Genomic DNA, 20,395 nt, shown 5'->3' with positions numbered 1-20,395 from the left:
TATTTCCACACCACTAATCAATTACGGCAATTGATTACACGATAGCACCTCCGAGGGAATATTGTTGTTGTTGTGGTTGGGGTTCTGTACCAACAGAAGCAGATTTGATCATCTGAAAGGTCAAGGTCGTAGGCTGTAGGCAGGACCGTCAGAGCAGTGGTGACGTCACAGAGGTACAGTGCCACCGCGCGTGAAACTACTCTCATTTATGGTGTGATCTCTGATTTCAGTCAAAAGGGCGCAGATGAGATGTCAGGGTTTCTAACTGAATGGGAACAGACACCTGTTGATCCTGCTCTCTCATAGCAACACAGCCAGCAGGGATCTGATTCTGAGACAACTATGTCACTGTCTACACACCCTGCTGCCTGGCTGTTGTTGGCTGGAGTTCACACACACTCAGACACACATGCACACACACACACACACACACACACACACACACACACACACACACACACACACACACACACACACACACACACACACACACACACACACACACACACACACACACACACACACACACACACACAAATGCATGCAACCACACACACACACACACACACACACAAATGCATGCAACCACACACACACACACACACACACACACAAATGCATGCAACCACACACACACACACACACACACACACACACACACACACGCACACACACACACACACACACACAAACAGAGGCAGGTAGTAATGACTTTTATCTGTAATGAGGGTTTGGTATGAATCACTGTTGTTCTAATAACACCCTTTCAGGATGAATTGTGCACTTTACAATCACAGCAAATCAAACGTTCATTCATAAACTCAGCAGCTCTCACACACCCTGTTGAAATCATTTATCCCAAACAGAAACAACCGAAGGAAAACACTTCCACTGTGGACAGCCAGTACCTGGTGTGCCTGAATCTCGAGAAACAGCGGATGCTTTCAATTACTTTGATGGGATTACTTGATTGTTCCTTATAATGTCTTGATTATACTTTAGGACATATATCGGTTGTGAGTGGTTACTGTCCAAAGATATATTTAACCTCTTTTATCACGCTAAAGGGATCCAAATCCTGTAATAAATAAACAAGAGTTACACATCCATTCTTACAATCTACCGTCTCCCATATCGTCATTCTTCCCTGCTCCTCTCCCACCATTTCTCCGGAGTATAAATTTAATTTGCATGGAGATCATCTGGACCCCCACCCTTACAGCCTGCTAGCAGCCTGCTTTCAGCTTGATTGCCAGGCTGATTTATATGCCGGCGATGAGCATAATAATCCCACTCACCACTGGATCGTACCATTTCAGAGAGGATTTAAGGGCACACACTGATTAATGTTCAAAGCACAGCTGAAGACCTCTTCATCAAACCTTATGTCTGGACATCTTTCCTGCTCACAAGGCTCATTAAAAAAAAAGAACACTACAAAGCCCTATTGCTTTCCACCTTTTCTGCCTATAGGGACTCGCTCGCAATTGTTGACCCCATACGGTTATTCTGGCATCCCCCCCCCCCGAGAGACGCTAGAGAAAGCTGTCAGCGAGGTCATCTGCAACGTTTTGAACTTTATCTTCCCTCCTCCAACTCTTGGAGCTTCTCCAAGGACAACGTACATACGATATGAGGGTGTGAGAGAGGTGGTGCTCCGTTTATCCTAAACTCACAGCTGTGTACAGCATTGTTGGAGTGGTCCGCTGCCTGATTGCTACACCTTTGCTTAATGGGGACCCTACTACCTGAATTAAAAAAAATAACTAGTGACTTTAGCCACTGCTGGAAGCTAGCTTCTTAACCATACCCGAACCATGGTGTTGAATTGAGCTGGATAGCTGCATTGTACTAACAGGTGATCTTAACTGGGCTCCTCAAGACAAGGGCGCAGGGAGGTGGTTTTGAAAGGTGTTGATCCATGCTCCATGTTGCCATGCAGGAGATCTCTCCCTGAGTGTTTTTGTGTGTGTGTGGTGAAAGCAGGTTTAACCTGTAACAGGTTTGCGAGCTGCGTTCCTGTTTGTACGTGTTATTGTGTCCTTGTGAAATGTCATATATTGCAGACCAAATACTGTCCCACTACACAAGTTGGTAAAGAACGGTTAAAATTCCCGGAATTGTTCTCGACACGCACATTTTAACCAGGATGCATTGGTTGGAACTAGCGTACATTTTGGCATTCAAGTGAGGTGTTGCAAGCAGCAAAAAACTTTTTTTTTAACTATAGTCGTATGCTTTTTCATCACTCAATTTACTTCTGTTCATTTTTTAGACGAGGAAATATTTTGTACCGATTTCGAATATTGGCAGTTTTCTTGTGAATTGGTGGCGAATTGAAAACGTGAGTGAATTTTTTTTCGGAATCGAGAAGCTCCTTAAGCACCTGCGGTGCGAGCTAGCTAGCCTGGCGGGCAATAGCGTTCACAGAGCCCGCACTCCACAGAGCACTGCAGCTAACGGAGCAGACGGCGCAGGAAAAGCAGGCCTACAACTATAGAACAAATGTAATAAAATAAACAACAGAAGCAGTACGAAAGGGGACTATCGATATTTTTTTATTATAAACAGACTACGTTTTTAGTGTACAGCTGAGGAATACTCAGCTGAGCTTCAACTGTTTTGGGAGATAAAGCCTGGTTTCCAATTTGGAGGACTGCATGCGGCCTCTGTGCTGTGGGACATTGCAAGTAAATTGTTCCAAGTACGCCTAGCAACTACTTTCTCCCCAAGAACACAAGTCTGTTCTTTGCATTCTTGGTATTGAGAAAGGTCCAAAGTCCAAACTCCCACAAGTATATCACCACTTTTGTTACGTAAAATACATCTACAGCAGCAGACCTGCATAGTATCAATTCAGCAGAGCCACTGCTGCTTCTAACTTATCCCATTTGTGGTGCGAGGATGTGGCTACCTACCTTTTCTGATCTGATAGCAGTAGCAACACTCAGTGGCCCCCTACACAGAGCGTTGCCACTCTACGTGGCTTACTCAGGGGCTTGTTTACATAGATCGGGCAGGTGTCTGCAGCAGATAAACAATAACAAGCCCAGCCCAGTACAATTATTAAGACAAACAATGAAAAATTAAAAATACATAAAAAAATAGGCTACATGATAGATCTGCTGCCATTGCCAGATATAAAAGTTAAGTTGCACAAAAAGTATACAAGATGAGTGCCAATTAATTAGATTGAAGACACCAGCCAAACAGGGAGATGATTAATGCTGAGAGATAAACCTACAGGGAAGACACAGGGGCAGTAGACGGGCCCTGTGTCTAGCCCCCAATGCATTAACCCAGACACCTTTCCTTTGTAACCATTGTGTGTTACCTTGTATGCCCTGGTGATTTTAATCCTAACAAGAAAGGCAGTGTTCCATACCGTGCATTGAAATGTAAAACAGTTCTCATCGATTTCGGCTGCTCTCCTCGCCACTCTAGACAAAAATAACCATTGGCTCAATTCAATACGAAACAGACAAGTAAAGTGGAAGCAGCACATTGGGTATTCTCATTTAAAAATAGACTATATATAGCATATTTTGGCATATGCACGAAGAAATGTGGTCTTTCGAAATAGAATGGACACATGAATACTAAGGTTTAAAATACCACTCTGTGCTATGGATATTTTTCCTTGGAAACGTCCTGTTTTTCACACTCTATCAGAAGTAACCCTGGCAGACGAAACGAGTTTTGGAAAAACTGTGTGCGCGGTCCTGTTCGGATGTCTTGTTTTATAGCACAAACAAACCAATAAACAAAGATTGATCTGCATAGCCAGAAAGGCAGCAGCGTGAAAGCTTTTAGGGGTCTACAATTAATGTGTTCTCTCGAAGTGATGGGCGAAACAAAAAACTTTTAGCAGGGCGCGCGGCTCGTGTAAACCATGTAAAAGAAGGCAGCGTGGGCGTTCGTCAGCCACCTAGGAATGAGGTGAGAGAGGTGAGTGAGAGAGGGGGAGAGAGCAAGAGAGGGAGAGAGAAGGAGAGAGAGAGAGACACTAAGACAGTGGGAGATAAGGAGAGATGGAACGAGAGAGGCAGGCCAAATGGAGAGAGAGAGACACTAAGACAGTGGGAGATAAGGAGAGATGGAACGAGAGAGGCAGGCCAAATGGTGGCATGCAGTAAGCAACAGCAGAGAAGAGATAATAAATGTGACAAACACAGCATGGGCTTCATAATCCCACACTCCAAAAGAAACACACCAGCAGAAGCTGAGTTGTGTGTGTGTGTGTGTGTGCACGCTTGTGTGTGTACGTATGTGCGTGCATCTGCTTGTGCGCACTCTAGTGTTCACAAACCTGACAATCATCCCCCATCAGAAACACTGTGTGGCGCTACACGTTGCGAACGTTGAAATGTGATTCTCTTAGTTGTGTTCTTGCCGAAAGCACCGCCTTCCAGAGCGGCTGCCTCACTCAGTGGCGCTGCGTCTCACACTGGGCAGGGTTCTGATCAACTAACAGATGGGTTCGGCATGCATGAGCCTGTGTGGACTCAGAGAAACAACTGGCTTCCCTGATTAGGTAAAACAAAATAATCACGCACGGCAGCAGACACGGTGTGTGTGGCTATAGGTTTAAATGGAAGGATGAATGACCGAGGATGGATAGACGGAGGTACGGATGGATGGATGATTGGTGGATAGATGAAGGGATCGATGGATAGACGGACGGATAAAAGGATGAATGGAAGAAAGGTTGAATGGACGTTTAGATGGACGGATGGATGGATGTTTATATGGATGATGGATGGACGAGTGAAAGGATGAATGGATGAAAGGATGGATGGGCGTCGAGATGGATGACAGACTGACTGAAAGAGGGATGGATGAAAGTAGGTGTAGAGTTCGCTGTTAGGCCCTGGTGGTGGGATGGTAGCGAGCAGCTAGTATAGTTGTGGCGTGGACACAAAACAAGGAACAATCTTAAAGGAATAAGCCCACCACGGGCATGATTTAATGGAAAACACTTAAACCATTCACTGGGCTAAACAAACCAGCGGCATTTCCCCCTGCCAACCGGCGCGCTACATTAACCAAGCCTCTCTCCCTCGATACAAGTTGAACTTCACCTCTCCTAATCATTAAGTGGTGCCTGAAGGTATAACAAATTAGAATTTTTTAATTCCTCCCTAGCTAAACACATCTGTTGGTGCTATCATTACAACGCTAGCGCATCGTGTTTCCATTACACATTTGCATTCAATAATTGATCAACAAACATTCAGAATAATTAAACAGGACAGCTGCCAGAGCCCCTCTCCATTCAGCTCCACTTGGTACGGTCCGACGAGGTCTAACACTGGTTAAAATGCAAATTCTTCATGAAATGAAAAATTTCATTCTGTGTGTGTGTGACTGTGTGTGTGTCTGCGTGCGCATCTGTGTGCAAGCATGTGTGCTTGAATGTGGTCCTTTGTGTGTGTGTGTGTGTGTGTGTGTGTGTGTGTGTGTGTGTGTGTGTGTGTGCAGGCATTTCTCTAAACGACACACTGCGTCACTATGTAAATGACATGTACCGAAAGGATTTGAAACAGGCCGTGTTTGTTATAATAGGAAAATTTTATTCATACTGTGAAGCTTTGTCCAGGCTTGCAGTGCTTATATCTCGATGCTTCTGAGAATGCCAATATCGCCACTCACTGCTGTGTACAATGCACGTGCATGTTGTTCGTGTACAAGTGTGTGATTAAAGTGTATTTCTGAGAGGGAGGGAATGGGAGTCTGTTTTTAAGTGCTTCTGCACTGTGTGCATGTGTGTGTGTTTGTGTACGTTGGTTGGTGCTGCTGTGTGTGTGTGTGTGTGTGTGTGTGTGTGTGTGTGTGTGTGTGTGTGTGTGTGTGTGTGTGTGTGTGTGTGTGTGTGTGTGTGTGTGTGTGTGTGTGTGTGTGTGTGTGTGTGTGTGTGTGTGTGTGTGTGTGTGTGTGTGTGTGTGTGTCGTCTGTTCATTTGCATGTATGTATGCGAATGAGTTTGTGAAATAATGTAGTCACGCATGCCTACGCTGTCCGGAAGGAACAACAAGTATTAAGACGGCGTGCAGCGTGTCAAGTGCTCCATCGACGTGCGGCGGCCATCGCTGGTTACCCATCCGCGGCTAATAGAATGCTAATCCTTGTTTAATAGGTGTGTCGTTCGCTAACAGCAGCTGAAGGTGGAACAAAAGCCCCACACAACCTGCTAAATTATTCATTAGAATACAGGAAACGTTATAATGTCAGCAAGGGTTCCTTTGCGTGTGTGTCAACAAGTCCGAGTGTGGGTTTGGAACTCTCCAGCCCCTTTAATAACAGTAATATAATGCAGCTCAAATGTGTCATTCGGGGGAAACCAATATGCAATTTCACCATGTCCTTAAAGGGGTGAAAGGGACTGCTTCTATAACAGTTAATTGAGATGCTTGTTGTCGTTGTTTAGTAGAGATTGAGCTTATAGAAAGACGAATGTTCAATATCAATTTTGTTACATGTGCAACTTCATGCAAAACAACTCTTCACTCTCGTCAAATATTCACGTATGCATTTTAAATCAATAAACAGAAACAATAAATTAAATTAACTATATTTATTCACAATCAATCATCCCGCCGCAGATTATGTATTTTAATAAAACATTATTCCAATAAATTCAAAATAGTGACTCCAAAGTCAAACATGACCTCATCAAGCTTCATTAAGGACTCCTAATCTGGCCCCTAGTGTGGGAAACAGATCCATCCAATCAGGACGGGAAGGCATTCAGATACAGGGACAGGGCCTCCTAACGTGCAATCACTGGTATAGGCAGATCCTGAGCATCTTTGGCAATGATATTTTAACAGGAGGATGTATAGGTTCGGATTAGCTTGAAAAGAAGGTTTCATCACCAGTAAAACACACGCAATGCAGCTGGATTACTGGAGCTGTGGGATGTTGTGAAGAATGACAAATTAGGGGTTTAGCCAAAGCAACTTGGAGTTAATTGTTATTGTTATGTAATTAAGGCGCAATAAGGTACACGTCTTAGTTCAAGGATGCCTCTATACATAGGCTGTGGATATATTGGGGATCGAATAGCCTAGCCACAACACTTTAATCTGATCCACGCTAGTCACGACAACATTCAACTGCAGATATCCAACCACTGCTTCAGACATGCCAGCTGGTGCCACACATGATCACACACACGCACACAGACACAAATGTTTATGCACGCACACACACACACACACACACACACACACACACACACACACACACACACACACACACACACACACACACACACACACACACACACACACACACACACACACACACACACACACACACACAGGGTTGATACACATATACTATCAACCCAGCACCCCTACCCCCACCCTATCACCCCTACCACCCCCCCATCAACATTACCACCACCCCTACCACCCCTACCACCACTCCTACCACCACCCTACCACCACTCCTACCACCACCACCACTACCACCACCACCCTACCACCACTACCACCACCACCCTACCACCACTACCACCACCACCACCACCCTACCACCACTACCACCACCACCACTACCACCACCCCCCCATCAACATTACCACCACCCCTACCACCACCACCACTACCACCACCACTACCACCACCACCACTACCACCACCCCTACCACCACTACCACCACCCCTACCACCCCTACCACCACCCCTACCACCACCCCTACCACCCCTACCACCACTCCTACCACCACCCTACCACCACCACCCTACCACCACCACCCCTACCACCACTACCACCACCCCTACCACCACCACTACCACCACCCCTACCACCACTACCACCACCCCTACCACCACCCCTACCACCACTCCTACCACCACTACCACCACCACCCCTACCACCACCCCCCCATCAACATTACCACCACCCCTACCACCACTACCACCACTACCACCACCCCTACCACCACCCCTACCACCACTACCACCACCACCCCTACCACCACCCCCCCATCAACATTACCACCACCCCTACCACCACTACCACCACCCCTACCACCACCCTACCACCACTACCACCACTCCTACCACCACCACTACCACCACCCCTACCACCACTACCACCACCCCTACCACCACCCCTACCACCACTACCACCACCACTACCACCACCACTACCACCACCACTACCACCACCACCACCCCCCCATCAACATTACCACCACCCCTACCACCACTACCACCACCCCTACCACCACCCCTACCACCACTACCACCACCACTCCTTCCACCACCCCTACCACCCCTACCACCACCACTCCTACCACCACCCCTACCACCACTCCTTCCACCACCCCTACCACCACTACCACCACCACTCCTACCACCACCCCTACCACCACCCCCACCACCACCACTACCACCACCACTCCTTCCACCACCCCTACCACCACTACCACCACCACCACTCCTACCACCACCCCTACCACCACTCCTTCCACCACCCCTACCACCACCGTCCCCCCACCCCCAGTGTTGGTGATAGCAGCAACCAGGGCGAGGAAACAGTCGATGGTGACATGTGTTTAGGGCGCAGGAGGCCCACGAATGACTCGGCTAGAGAAAATGTTTACCTCCAGATTAGCAGAACTGCAGTCGGAGCATTGGTGACAGATATGAAAATTTATGAAAACACCGAAGAGGGAGGGAGAGGGAGAAAGGAGAAAAATAAATAAAGCAATAAGCGATGTAAATTCATTTTAACACCAAATACGGACGTCCCATTTGGTTGCTATGACAACCGTAACCGTTGGGGAGTCAGCCTTGCGAAATGTGTGTGTGTGTGTGTTTGTGTGTTCTTATATCCAATGAGTAGTTGTGTATGTGTGTGATTGTGTTACATCTAGTGATTTGGGCTTCATGTGGATCTATGTGTGTGTGTGTGTGTGTGTGTGTGTGTGTGTGTGTGTGTGTGTGTGTGTGTGTGTGTGTGTGTGTGTGTGTGTGTGTGTGTGTAAGTAGAACATGATTCTCATTAATTGTGTTTTAGGAGCAAGGCACAGATGCAGTGGATTTGTCTTATTATGTAAGACACGACTGACGATGCACCCCCCCCCCACACACACACACACACACACACACACACACCCCCCACACACACACACACACACACGTTGCATCAATCACTACCAGTGTCTGTTTTTAGGGTTCACTTCCTCTTCCTGTGACTGCAGAGACGTTATATTTAGCCACCATCTGTACCTTACCCACACACATATACACGCACACACACGGACACGCACGGACGCAGGCAGCACGGATAGACACACACGCAAACACCCACAAGGCAGGAAATTATGAATAATTTGTTGGAACACAATATTGAAAAGCATGAAACTCTCCTCTCTCTTTCTTACTTCCTGCTGTTCACCCTCTTCCTCTCTGTCCAAACAACTCTTCCTCACCACAATCACAGCCCCACTAATGCCCTGCACTCAATTTAACTCCAAGAGCACGTTTATGTCTAAACACAGATCACATTAATCTGAGCATTTGATATATCACACACACTTTCCTTTCTATTTTCTCGTTCTCGCAATATTGATTACTCCCTCTTACAAATGTTATCACATTGCATACACACACACACACTGCAGATTCGCCAATGTACCTGTTATGCATTTATGAAAGCTCAAAGTGAACAAGGAAATAGACAATTTGCCATATCATGGCCACATTGTTACATAGATGGAGAATGTCAAACACTCATATGAGGCAGCCACATCCATTTAATTCTCTTGATATTATCTGATTACTATCGAAATGTATTAAGATCAACAGAGTTGTTCTTGCATAATCTAGTCAACATTAGAATATGTATCTTTCTCATCCTTGCACAACCAAAGATAGGCTAAATGTAAGAAGAGTTAAACTGTTCCCTCAACCAAGGCCCCTAACTATTGACCTGGAATGGATCCCCGGGGACTACTTTAGAGATGGTGGCAAATTGATTACCTACTACTACCCATGACACTTAGAAATGGTTATGAGGTAAGGGTTTAGTGCTCGACTCGTGGGATTGGCATCCAGAAAAACAGCGTTGAATTGTCTTACTTGGAGTATTGAACTTCTTTGATATATTTTGTTGGATGGGTTAGGCATAATGGACGATGACTGCGGAACTGAGCTAGTTAGGTGAAAATATTCATTTGAATGTGAATTATTGAACTTCAATATTCAATAGTTCATTGTTTAACCAATCATCATTTAGCAGATAACATTTAAAATGTACCTTGCACCAACCTTTGTGTAATGCCTAATGTCTATTGGGACTTAATTGGGCAAATATATTTCAGATGGTTTTGCATGGACTATGCACTCACAGCAATTTTCTACAACACCCACTTTCTAGTCGTCCCAACTGGTTGGTTTTTTTTCTGTTAAGAGTTTATGCTCTAATAATAATAATAATAATAATACATTTAATTTAGAGGCGCCTTTCAAGACACCCAAGGTCACCTTACAGAGCATATAGTCATCATTCAAAACTATGTAAAACAGACTAGGAATAAAAGGAAAACAGAGGTTAAACATGAAGAATAATAATAATTAATAACACTCAAAGACGCCTAAAGTGAAGGGGGGACCTCACTAACCACCAACCACTCTAAGCTGCTGGCATGAAGTACCGCACATTATAGTGCATGTGACACTGACAGTTTTTTTAATTGGTTATAACACAAATCAAATGAAATCAGAGACAAGGGAGTTTAAAGAAACCACACTTTCATGAGTGTTTTTGTACTCATTCTGAACATAATTGGCAGTTAGTGAAGCTGTGGATGTGTCAGGCATTACCTGTTTTCATACACAAGAAGAAGCACAAGAGAAGGACACAATTAGTTTTATTCCTCTGTTTGAAATGAGGAATGCAGGTTTAGCTTTAGTCATTTTTTTAACCAATGGCAGAGTGATGTTCCTTCCTATCGCCTCACACAATGCAATGCAACCCTGAACTTATCTAGACATTACCCAGAAGACCCGTACCCGAGAAGGTAGATGTCAGAATGAGTTGGACCGGACATTAAACAGATTTTTCCCTGCCAGCTCCGTCGTAGAACGTCTGTGTGATGTTTGATTGGGCCCATGTCTGATAGATCAGGTCATTATCCGGAGAATCAAAGCGACTCGATCCTGTCTTACGTACTCTGGTATGTCAGTGGCGGTAATTGCAAAGAAGACGAAGAAGGAAATTGCACAGCAAGCGTCGATGCAGGTCCTAGCGTCGGATGACTGCTGCCAAACTATAAGGAACAGCCGTAGACGAAGAGGATATCATCGCGATAACAGTCATCATTACGAATGAGTGTGTCGTCTTGTCGGCCATCTTGGATGTGCTGTAAACAAAGGAGTGCGATTTCAGCAGCATACATTATGCGTCATTTCCTGCTGTCTGCAGGCTCTACCCAGGCGCCAACCTTGGCCTAAACCAAACGACAGATTATTGTCTAAAAGGACAACTCTGCACCATGTCCGGACCTTCACACATGCACCTACGTTCAGGGAGATTTCTGTCGTGCGCCCGTTCACACACGGCATAGCAATGCCCGAATCGATGGGCCGAGGGACAGTCCAGCAGATGGCGGTAAGGCCATCTGCAATGCCATAAAGACACCAGGACTCAGACGGAGCAAGGCCCGATGTATGGAAAAGTCTGGTACTGGTCCGACAGGAACACAGCCGTTGAGGAGCTGCTGTTTTTGTCCGGTGCCAATGTTCTCATAATGTATTCATTCCACTCGGTTGAGAGACGATTCGTGTTTTTTCTGTGATGTACTTGAATCAGAAACACGCATTTGATGCTTTAAAAGGGACACAAAAAAGGAGTTGGATGCATTGGTGTGTTAGGATCATTCGTGGATTTGAATATGTAAACAGCAGTGTCTTGTTATTGGTTCGCTTGGCTTATGTGTGATGCGTCTTACGTCAGGTGGACGCAACTCTTTCATGCCTCTCCCGGCAATGTCACTGCTATCATCTAAAACGCATCTCTCTCTCTCTCTCTCTCTCTCTCTCTCTCTCTCTCTCTCTCTCTCTCTCTCTCTCTCTCTCTCTCTCTCTCTCTCTCTCTCTCTCTCTCTCTCTCTCTCTCTCTCTCTCTCTCTCTCTCTCTCTCTCTCTCTCTCTCTCTCTCTCTCTCTCTCTCTCTCTCTCTCTCTCTCTCTCTCCACAAACACACACTGCACATAATGTCCATGCAATGATACCAAGGTAAACACACAGTGTCTATATAGACAATCTGGGTCTTTATCTTGTCTTTATGACCTCTCCTTGTTATGAGATGTTAAGGCACCTTGTAACTCTAACTATTGTAAGGGTAAGTCTGGCTATTACCAGACTGTCTGTCTGTAGCTGGGGCTGCCTCCTGGACAGTTTGGCCTGTCTAGATGACTTATCATTACGTGTGTATTTTGGCTATCAGTCCATAAATGGGGAAAGTCTGGTTGTTTGACTCCCGGATGGAAGGGTTCTGGGTTAGATCCCAGACATGTGCAGTCTATCAGTAGGAATACTAGAGCATTATGGCTCAGGTAAATCCTCCATGCTACTTAATAATCACATGGGTCACTGCTGAGTCGTTAGTTTTTTTTTTGTTATCCAATATAGCTAAATAGTTTGCATTGTATATTCAAATAAAAACAGATGGAGGAAACATGTTCTCCACAGTTCTTGCGAACAAAGGTTATAAACAGAAACTATTATAGTTACCAGGGCAACAAGATGGTTGCAACAATATTTTGAGTGACCACAGGCGTCAGGGTAATTCAAACCATCGCACTGTATCTAGGATGATCAGGTATTATTTAGATGCATGCAAAAATGAGATCTATATTACACTGAGCCATAGAAGACACCCCGGTGCCGTCGGCCATCAACAGGGAAACGCAGCCGGGGAATCGTGTTATGTTCAAAGTAGATAAAAGACAACGTTACGAATCTGCCTGGCCGTAAAAACATTGAGGATGACAGCCCTGGGTTACATCAGACTCTGCTCCCACAATAACAACACAGCTTTTTAAACGGTTTACTGTGTATAAACAGGACAATTTGAAAAGATCAGACCATCACATCATGAGAGAGTATCTGTTTTTGGTCAACTGCGACTGACTCTTTATGAGACCATATTGATATTTAGACTTCTCCTGGTTAATGTTCCTGACTGGTTCAGGGAATCCATCTTGACAGTTTGATCACATCAATGTAACACTTCTCAATGGTAGAGATTTTTCTCCTCTTTGACTGTTTTCTGCTCTCTCTCTTAAATTCTTAAATCTTACCTACAGCACATTCAAATTCAATTTAAGTTCCCAACAACTCTGAAATACAATGTATGTATACATTATTTATGTTTTATGTATATGTGATATAATGGAATGGAATCTAGGATGATACATTTCTGTAAAATTGCATTGCACAGTTCTCTCTTTAACTTTAAGACCACAGGGGAGAGAATGGAAAGTAAAGGTAGAGGCTTAAAGGCTAAGTACACACCAAACATGTATACACACATGTTTAGAAACACACATGCACACAAATTCAGATACATACACAGACACACACACATACATACATTCTGAAAAACACACACACAAACACACTTTCAGAAACACAAACGCCCTAGGGTTGAAATATAATAACCGGGCGATCGAAGTGTTGTACTTCAGATGCACTGAAGCACTGCATTAGAGTTCAGTATCCGGTCCAGAGTACTCTCCTTTGGCTGATACAAGGTTTTGAGTCACAGCAAGGGGCTGGCTTCTGATAGCCTGCAGCCTTGCTGGGCTCCCAGCAGGAGAGTGGCTGTACCCCGTGAAACACAACTCAATCCATAAGAGCCCTGAGCAGGGGCTCTCGCTCGGCCATTTCCTTCCCTAAAACCACATCAAGATGCCCAGATGGCTTTTTACAGCACTCTGATGTACATCACATGACTCAATAATTGTCCAATAACTTAGAGTGTGTGTGTGTGTGTGTGTGTGTGTGTGTGTGTGTGTGTGTGTGTGTGTGTGTGTGTGTGTGTGTGTGTGTGTCTGTGTGCGTGTTGTTGTGTGTGTACATGTTTGTATTTTTTTAAAATAGAGAGAAAGGGGGATAGGTGTGTTTGTTATGTGTGTGTGTGTGTGTGTCTGAAAGCATGAGTGCAAGTGTTTGTTTGTACGTTCCTCTGTGTGTGTGTGTGTGTGTGTGTGTGTGTGTGTGTGTGTGTGTGTGTGTGTGTGTGTGTGTGTGTGTGTGTGTGTGTGTGTGTGTGTGTGTGTGTGTGTGTGTGTGTGTGTGTGTGAAACTGTCCAAACACAGCAGTTAGGCTAGAAGACTCCCCAGTGATATTTGCTTTCCTACTGACATTTGCCAGAAAATGTCAGCTATAAATATCTTAAATATCTTATCTCTAAATGAAGTTAATTACTCATTAAGCTAATGCAATGTTTGCTGTGTGTGTGATCATACAGCAAACCATAATAAATACACCTAAACATTAACCAACAAAACCAATTATATATTTGTCAGGCAAAAAATGTAAAATGTTACCTTAACAAACCAAAACATTTTTTGAACAAAACATAATTGGTCCATTATTTGTCTCACATTATTATCTTTATGTCAAAAAACACTCGCTAACGTAATTCGAATTCTAGATGACATTTCAAAATAAAAGCTCAATATTCATAATCATTTGCTTGCTGCTTGGGCCAGGAAATAATTTCACGATGTCATCATGAGGCAAGACCCTAAATGAATTAGATTACAGTAACTCAATCTGATCTACTGTTCACAGTGGTAAAATGGCTGGGGGATACTTTGACTAATCATAGTCGGTCAGGAAATTTGGGTTTGGGGCCAGTGTCCCCTTCCGCCTCTCTCCCACCAGTTATATTTCCTGGTCACCGGGAGAGCCCAGAGTTTCCTCTCCCGTCTCAGGGTACCAGAACCCCACGGTAAAAAAGTCCCATCTGGCGAGAACACATCTGCTGCCACGTTCACATTTCCATGGTGAGAAGGGGATCAGCATGTTCTCATCAAGGAGGCTTTCACCAGAAAAAGGGGGCAAGAAAATAGGTGATGGTGTAGATGAATAGCGATGCCGATTGCATTGGGCGGAGGAGGGCTTCTGGCAGAGAAGTGAGAAATGTTTGGCCACCCAACTCGTCTATCGAACAGCGTCAATGTTGCGTCTCCTCCTGATTGGTTCAAAGAAGAATGAGCATTTTTTCAAAATGTCTCCCTACGTCCTGCGTCATACTTTGGGATTGGATGGTGAGCTGTGAGATTGCAGCAGGGTAAGAGGACCCAGCAGGGTAAAATGACCCTGCTGCAACTTCTGAAGCACCATCCAGTTTTGTAATCTACTGTGAGACGCAGGTACACCTCCCATAACCACTATGAAAGCTGCAGGATTTCCTCAGACCCGCAAAGAAATTTAAGGATTTGGTTTGGTAACAGAACTTTCCCTTAAAAATATTTTTTTTAAAGATTTTTTCTCAAATAACGTGTCGAGAGATGTGACAGAAAAATAAGAACATACGGAGGGGAATCGGACAGTGCGAGATGTGTGTGCGCAGCGCGGGTGTGTTTGAATCAGTGAGAGTTAGCGAGCAGGTGAGAGTGACGGTGAATGAAAGCTGAAAGCGAGCAGAACAGAGGGAAAGGTTGGCAATGAAGTTGTCAATCTGGCAACGAAGTTAGCCTTTTCGTTTTACGGCTCCCTATTTGGACCGGTAGACTGGCAACTGTAAAAGTTGGTCCTGGTTCTAGAAAGGTTGAACCACTGTCATCACAGCACACCCACTAAACTAGACTACACTAATTGAACTATCCAAGACTCAAGGACAAAACAATTATTAGAAATGGTAATCCAGATATCAGTCTAGCGTAATTATTGTGTATCAGTTATGAGTCTTTTTATGGATCTATCCTGGGATTATATGTTTGTGTTTGTGTGTGGGTGTGCGGTGTGTGTGCGTGTGTATATCCATGAGCATGTGTGCATGCGTACGTATAAAGATGATCATTTTCTCTAATGTACACAGAGAACAGGGTGGGAAGTACCGTGAGAATCACAGCTAAGGTGTTACATAAGATCCATGAGAGAGCGAGAGAGAGCGAGAGAATGCATAGAGAGGCTATTTGTACATCTCGAATCAAGGTCAATGCAAGAAGTACACATCACTATAGAGATCCATCATGAAAGGAAATTATAATTATACCCTCTCTATTTACAGACAGTTACAGTTACGCTTATTAACAGACAGTTATAAACACCACATGTTACAGGGGAAAATAAAACAACAACATGTATTAAATCATATTTTGTATCACTCAAAAATAATGTAGGCCTACGTGAAGCATTGCATAAACTGCAGGCATTAAGGATAGAATGTATTACACTGAATTACCATCGATTATATTTTGCATAACAGGCATTCCTCATATAATGAAGAGTAATAAATATATTGACTTAGATATAATAACAGCCAGCAGTTCCTTGTGTGATCTCAGTTCTCTCACTAGCTTGACATAGCGGTTGCGGTTGTTTTCGTTCTGCAGCGTCTGGCTGGGTGGTTCTGTGGATTCTGTGGTTGGGATGGGGGGGGTCTTCCTGGAAACACCAATCTGGGACCTAACAACCACTAATTGGTATGTAAGCGTCTGCATCTGCACATCATCCACTGTGTGTTTGCAAGTTAGGTTTGTTCTTTGTCAATTATGTTAATAGCTGCAGCAGCACTTCAAATACCCTTGAAGTACTAAATTGTTTCTGCCCGAGCACTTAAAAGCAGTGGCTTTTCTTATTTTACAAAATTGTATGTTTTAATAGGATTCTTGCAATTTTTCGGTAATATCCTCATTGCTGAATGCACTTACTGTAATTCGCTGCGGACAAAAGCGTTTACAAATGATAGGTAATGTAATGTAACTCCTTCAAATCCTTCTGCCGGCAGCTGGTGTGTCCACAAGACCCGACAACGCCTCATCGTTTTCTTCTTAATCTTGTTGAACTTTTCTGGTTTCGGAAACAATCTGATGTCTATGGGTGTTGCTCACATACGATTGGAGATTGAAGTAGACTTAAGATCTACTTTGCTCTATTGTAAAACCTGAAGCTACAACCTTTGACCACCAGCGATAGCACAAGAAAAACAACACACAAGGTCGTCTTTATAAGCCGCAGTAGTCCAACCCTGGCGTGGTTATGGTCCAGCCTCTTCAACATCGGAAAGATGATGTCGTTCCGTCTCGTTAAAATGCCCTTATATGGGCTCCTCAGACAGTGACTTCCCGGTTATTTCTGCTTGGTGTGCAGGTGTGAACGGGGAGGTTGGACTGGCAGGGAATACTTATAATAGATCATGTTCCCAGTGATGTGACAGTCACATCTAATATATAGATGTGGGCATATAGGGCATAAGAGAGCCGCACACTTGGTGCGTCTCCACCAACCGACAGCAGTTGCTTTCAAACCTTGTTTTCGGGGCAACCACCTGTCAAAGGTGGTTTTAATTTCAATGCAGCAAAAAATAGGACTGATAAGATTCATCACAGGATTGTTGTTGTTAAATTCGGAAGAATTAAGTTATTACTGCCGCTACAGTCCCAAGCCCTATTCCATTATTCAACGTTGCGACGTTGTGTTGTCACTGCAGTGTCAGTGTCTCAGCAGATATTTTGGCAGGGGAGATAACTTTGTGAAAGTGAAACCAGTAAAAAATATACCGAAGAACAAACATAGGGCAATCAGAAAGCTTAACTGAACATGGCAGCCAAATAAAATAAATTCGTAGACGGAGTAGAGAAAATGAAGAAAATGTATTTACAAGTTAGTCGAAATTAAATCGAATAACAAATGGGTAATCACAAAAGAGAGTTTAAAAGCATAAGAAGAGAACACGCAGAACAGCAGAGTCACCATGGAGAAACAGAAAGGCCGGACAAACTAGAGAGGCTACAGAATGTTCCAGAACCATTCGTTATTAGGGTAGCGTTCAACAAGGCCATAGTATGTGTGAACATTTTACACAATGTGGTCAGGGCTTTGATGATGACCTCGGTGTTTTACTTACAGCCAATGGCACAGAGAGCACTCATAGAATGACCATGGAAAGGTCAGGCGTTCAGACCACTGCATTCAACATTGCAGAACAACTACTATTATTTAATTGGATGCTGCTTTTATGCAAAGCAACTCTGAGTGAATTCAGATGCAGGGCAGTTCGTTTTACCTGGGAGTCAAACAACTGACATCCTTGAACTGAAACATACTTTCGTTTTTTTCTTTGAAGGTCGAATAGAAAAAAAAGTTCACTGGGCAGACACGGAAAATAATTCCAAAAAATAAATAACCCTAACCCTAATCTATGAATTATCAACAAAAAAAATTCACAATGATAACAAGAACTACTAAAGTACAAACTTTAGTTAACACTGGTGAATATGCACAGAGAATATCAAGCAATAGGACTTTTGACATTAATCCTAACCAAACGTCACAACCAGCTCCACACATTAACCCGATGAGCGCACACCACAGCTTATCATAGCAAGCAACCTGCAGTCAGTGTGGATTTGTTTTCTAAAGGTAACCTTTATGTACGGTATATGTAAAGCAGGCCAGCCGACTGGTCTACATACGACTACCAAGAACGCCCTGTGTGTCTGTCGAAACACTATAACACACAGAGACCATACAGTAAAGGTCTAATCACACATAAGCTGAACTTTCCTTTTACAGCAGAGGCATATTAAATCCCACCTTGACTCACTCATCCAGGCTGTTGAAAATTATTAGCTCACAAAACAAAAAACGCCTCACACTGCCATTCGGGGCTGGAATAAATAGAACCCTCGCATAAAAGGAACGAGCTCCGCTCCACCATGGAGAGAGGAGGGGCTGGGGCTGGGGATGTGTGTGTGTGTGTGTGTGTGTGTGTGTGTGTGTGTGTGTGTGTGTGTTTGGCAACAGACACTATAATCCAAAGAGACCGTTGATTTCAAATGCATGTCACTCAGAAGCAGGTAGGTCTCTAGATCAATGGTCCCTACGGGTCGTCTGCAAACACTGGGTAAAAAAAACGGTACATATGTCTGGGAGGCAAACACCACGACACACTACACTATCCTGTCGCTCTTGAACTAAACTTGTTTTGAATAACTGTCACAATGATAACACCAACGACTAAATGACCAACTAGGGGGTGGTGACGGATGGATGTACATGAGTGATGAACGTCAAACAGAAAAAACAGAACCGTTACTCTAATGCTTATTCATCATCTTCGGTTAAACCAGCCGTAATAATCTAGATCCAAGTATCCAACCAGAACATTCCCATTGCCCCCTTCAGGCATTCCTCCAAAGCATCTCCCCCAAACAATGTGACTAGACTGCTACCTTTGGCATCAGGTCTGCCTAACCTTGTGGAAGACTCTGTTCATGCGCATGAGTGCACGGTCAGAGTGCGCACAGGTAGCCGGGCAGGTAGGTAGACAGACAGTTCTGAGATTGGGCAGGCCTATTACCGACCTGTGACCTGCCACAGGTACTGGATTGTTTTCCTCTTTTCGTCAGAGCTTTTGATTTATTGAACACTGTCGGGATCCTGAACAACAATGAATAACCAAAGGAGTTCAATCAGATGTTGGACGCCGTGTTTTATATTCATGAGGTCAACAGTTTAGCTTCAGAACGAGAGAGAGAGAGAGAGAGAGAGAGAGAGAGAGAGAGAGAGAGAGAGAGAGAGAGAGAGAGAGAGAGAGAGAGAGAGAGAGAGAGAGAGAGAGAGAGGATATGTGTGTGCATGTGTTCGCACATGTGTGTGTGTGTGTGTTCATACCTTCCATAACATAGACCAAGGAGCCCACGTCTCCCTCCTTGATGATGCAGGAGTCCGTCTCGTACTCCACGGGGTACATGCAGTCCACGATCTCCTGGATCTGGGACAGCTCCAGGTTCTTCATGAAGTCATTGTCCAGGATGGCCTCCTTGATGAGCTCCTTCGACCTGCAGAGGGGGGGCAGGGGGACACACGTTCAGACGAGACGTTAGCGGCTTCAATCGTGAGTGTAAAGGGAACTGCAGGCTAAAGGGAACGACAGACTAAATAACATATAAATAATGCACATGAAGAGGCAATACTTGTTATAAAGAATGAGAACATTAAAGTAGAGGAAAAGGAAAAGAGACAACAAAGACCAAAGACGAAATTACTAAATAGCATCATGTAAAATTCAGTTGTTGGAAGACAAGATTGTGTAATGGTTTACAATTAAAAAGCAGTTACACTGGATCACAGAAGCTCCCCAAGCTATCGCTGTCCATAGGGTCACGTCACGACACACACACACACACACACACACACA

The 20,395-nt window shown here is 44.2% G+C and overlaps 1 protein-coding gene across 2 annotated transcripts in view; it reads right to left on the bottom strand.

The window, feature by feature from the left end:
- Positions 1-20,395, bottom strand: part of prkg1b (protein kinase cGMP-dependent 1b) — a 56,499-nt gene that overhangs the window by 13,419 nt on the left and 22,685 nt on the right. For both annotated transcript variants that reach the window (XM_060037160.1, XM_060037159.1), the window contains exon 2: positions 19,870-20,036. In XM_060037160.1, the coding sequence (XP_059893143.1) occupies positions 19,870-20,036 (167 nt within the window). The remainder of the gene's footprint in view (positions 1-19,869; positions 20,037-20,395) is intronic.

This window comes from Gadus macrocephalus, chromosome 18, assembly GCF_031168955.1.
Source record: "Gadus macrocephalus chromosome 18, ASM3116895v1".
Lineage (NCBI taxonomy): Eukaryota > Metazoa > Chordata > Actinopteri > Gadiformes > Gadidae > Gadus > Gadus macrocephalus.
This window is presented reverse-complemented; position numbering and strand designations above follow the sequence as displayed.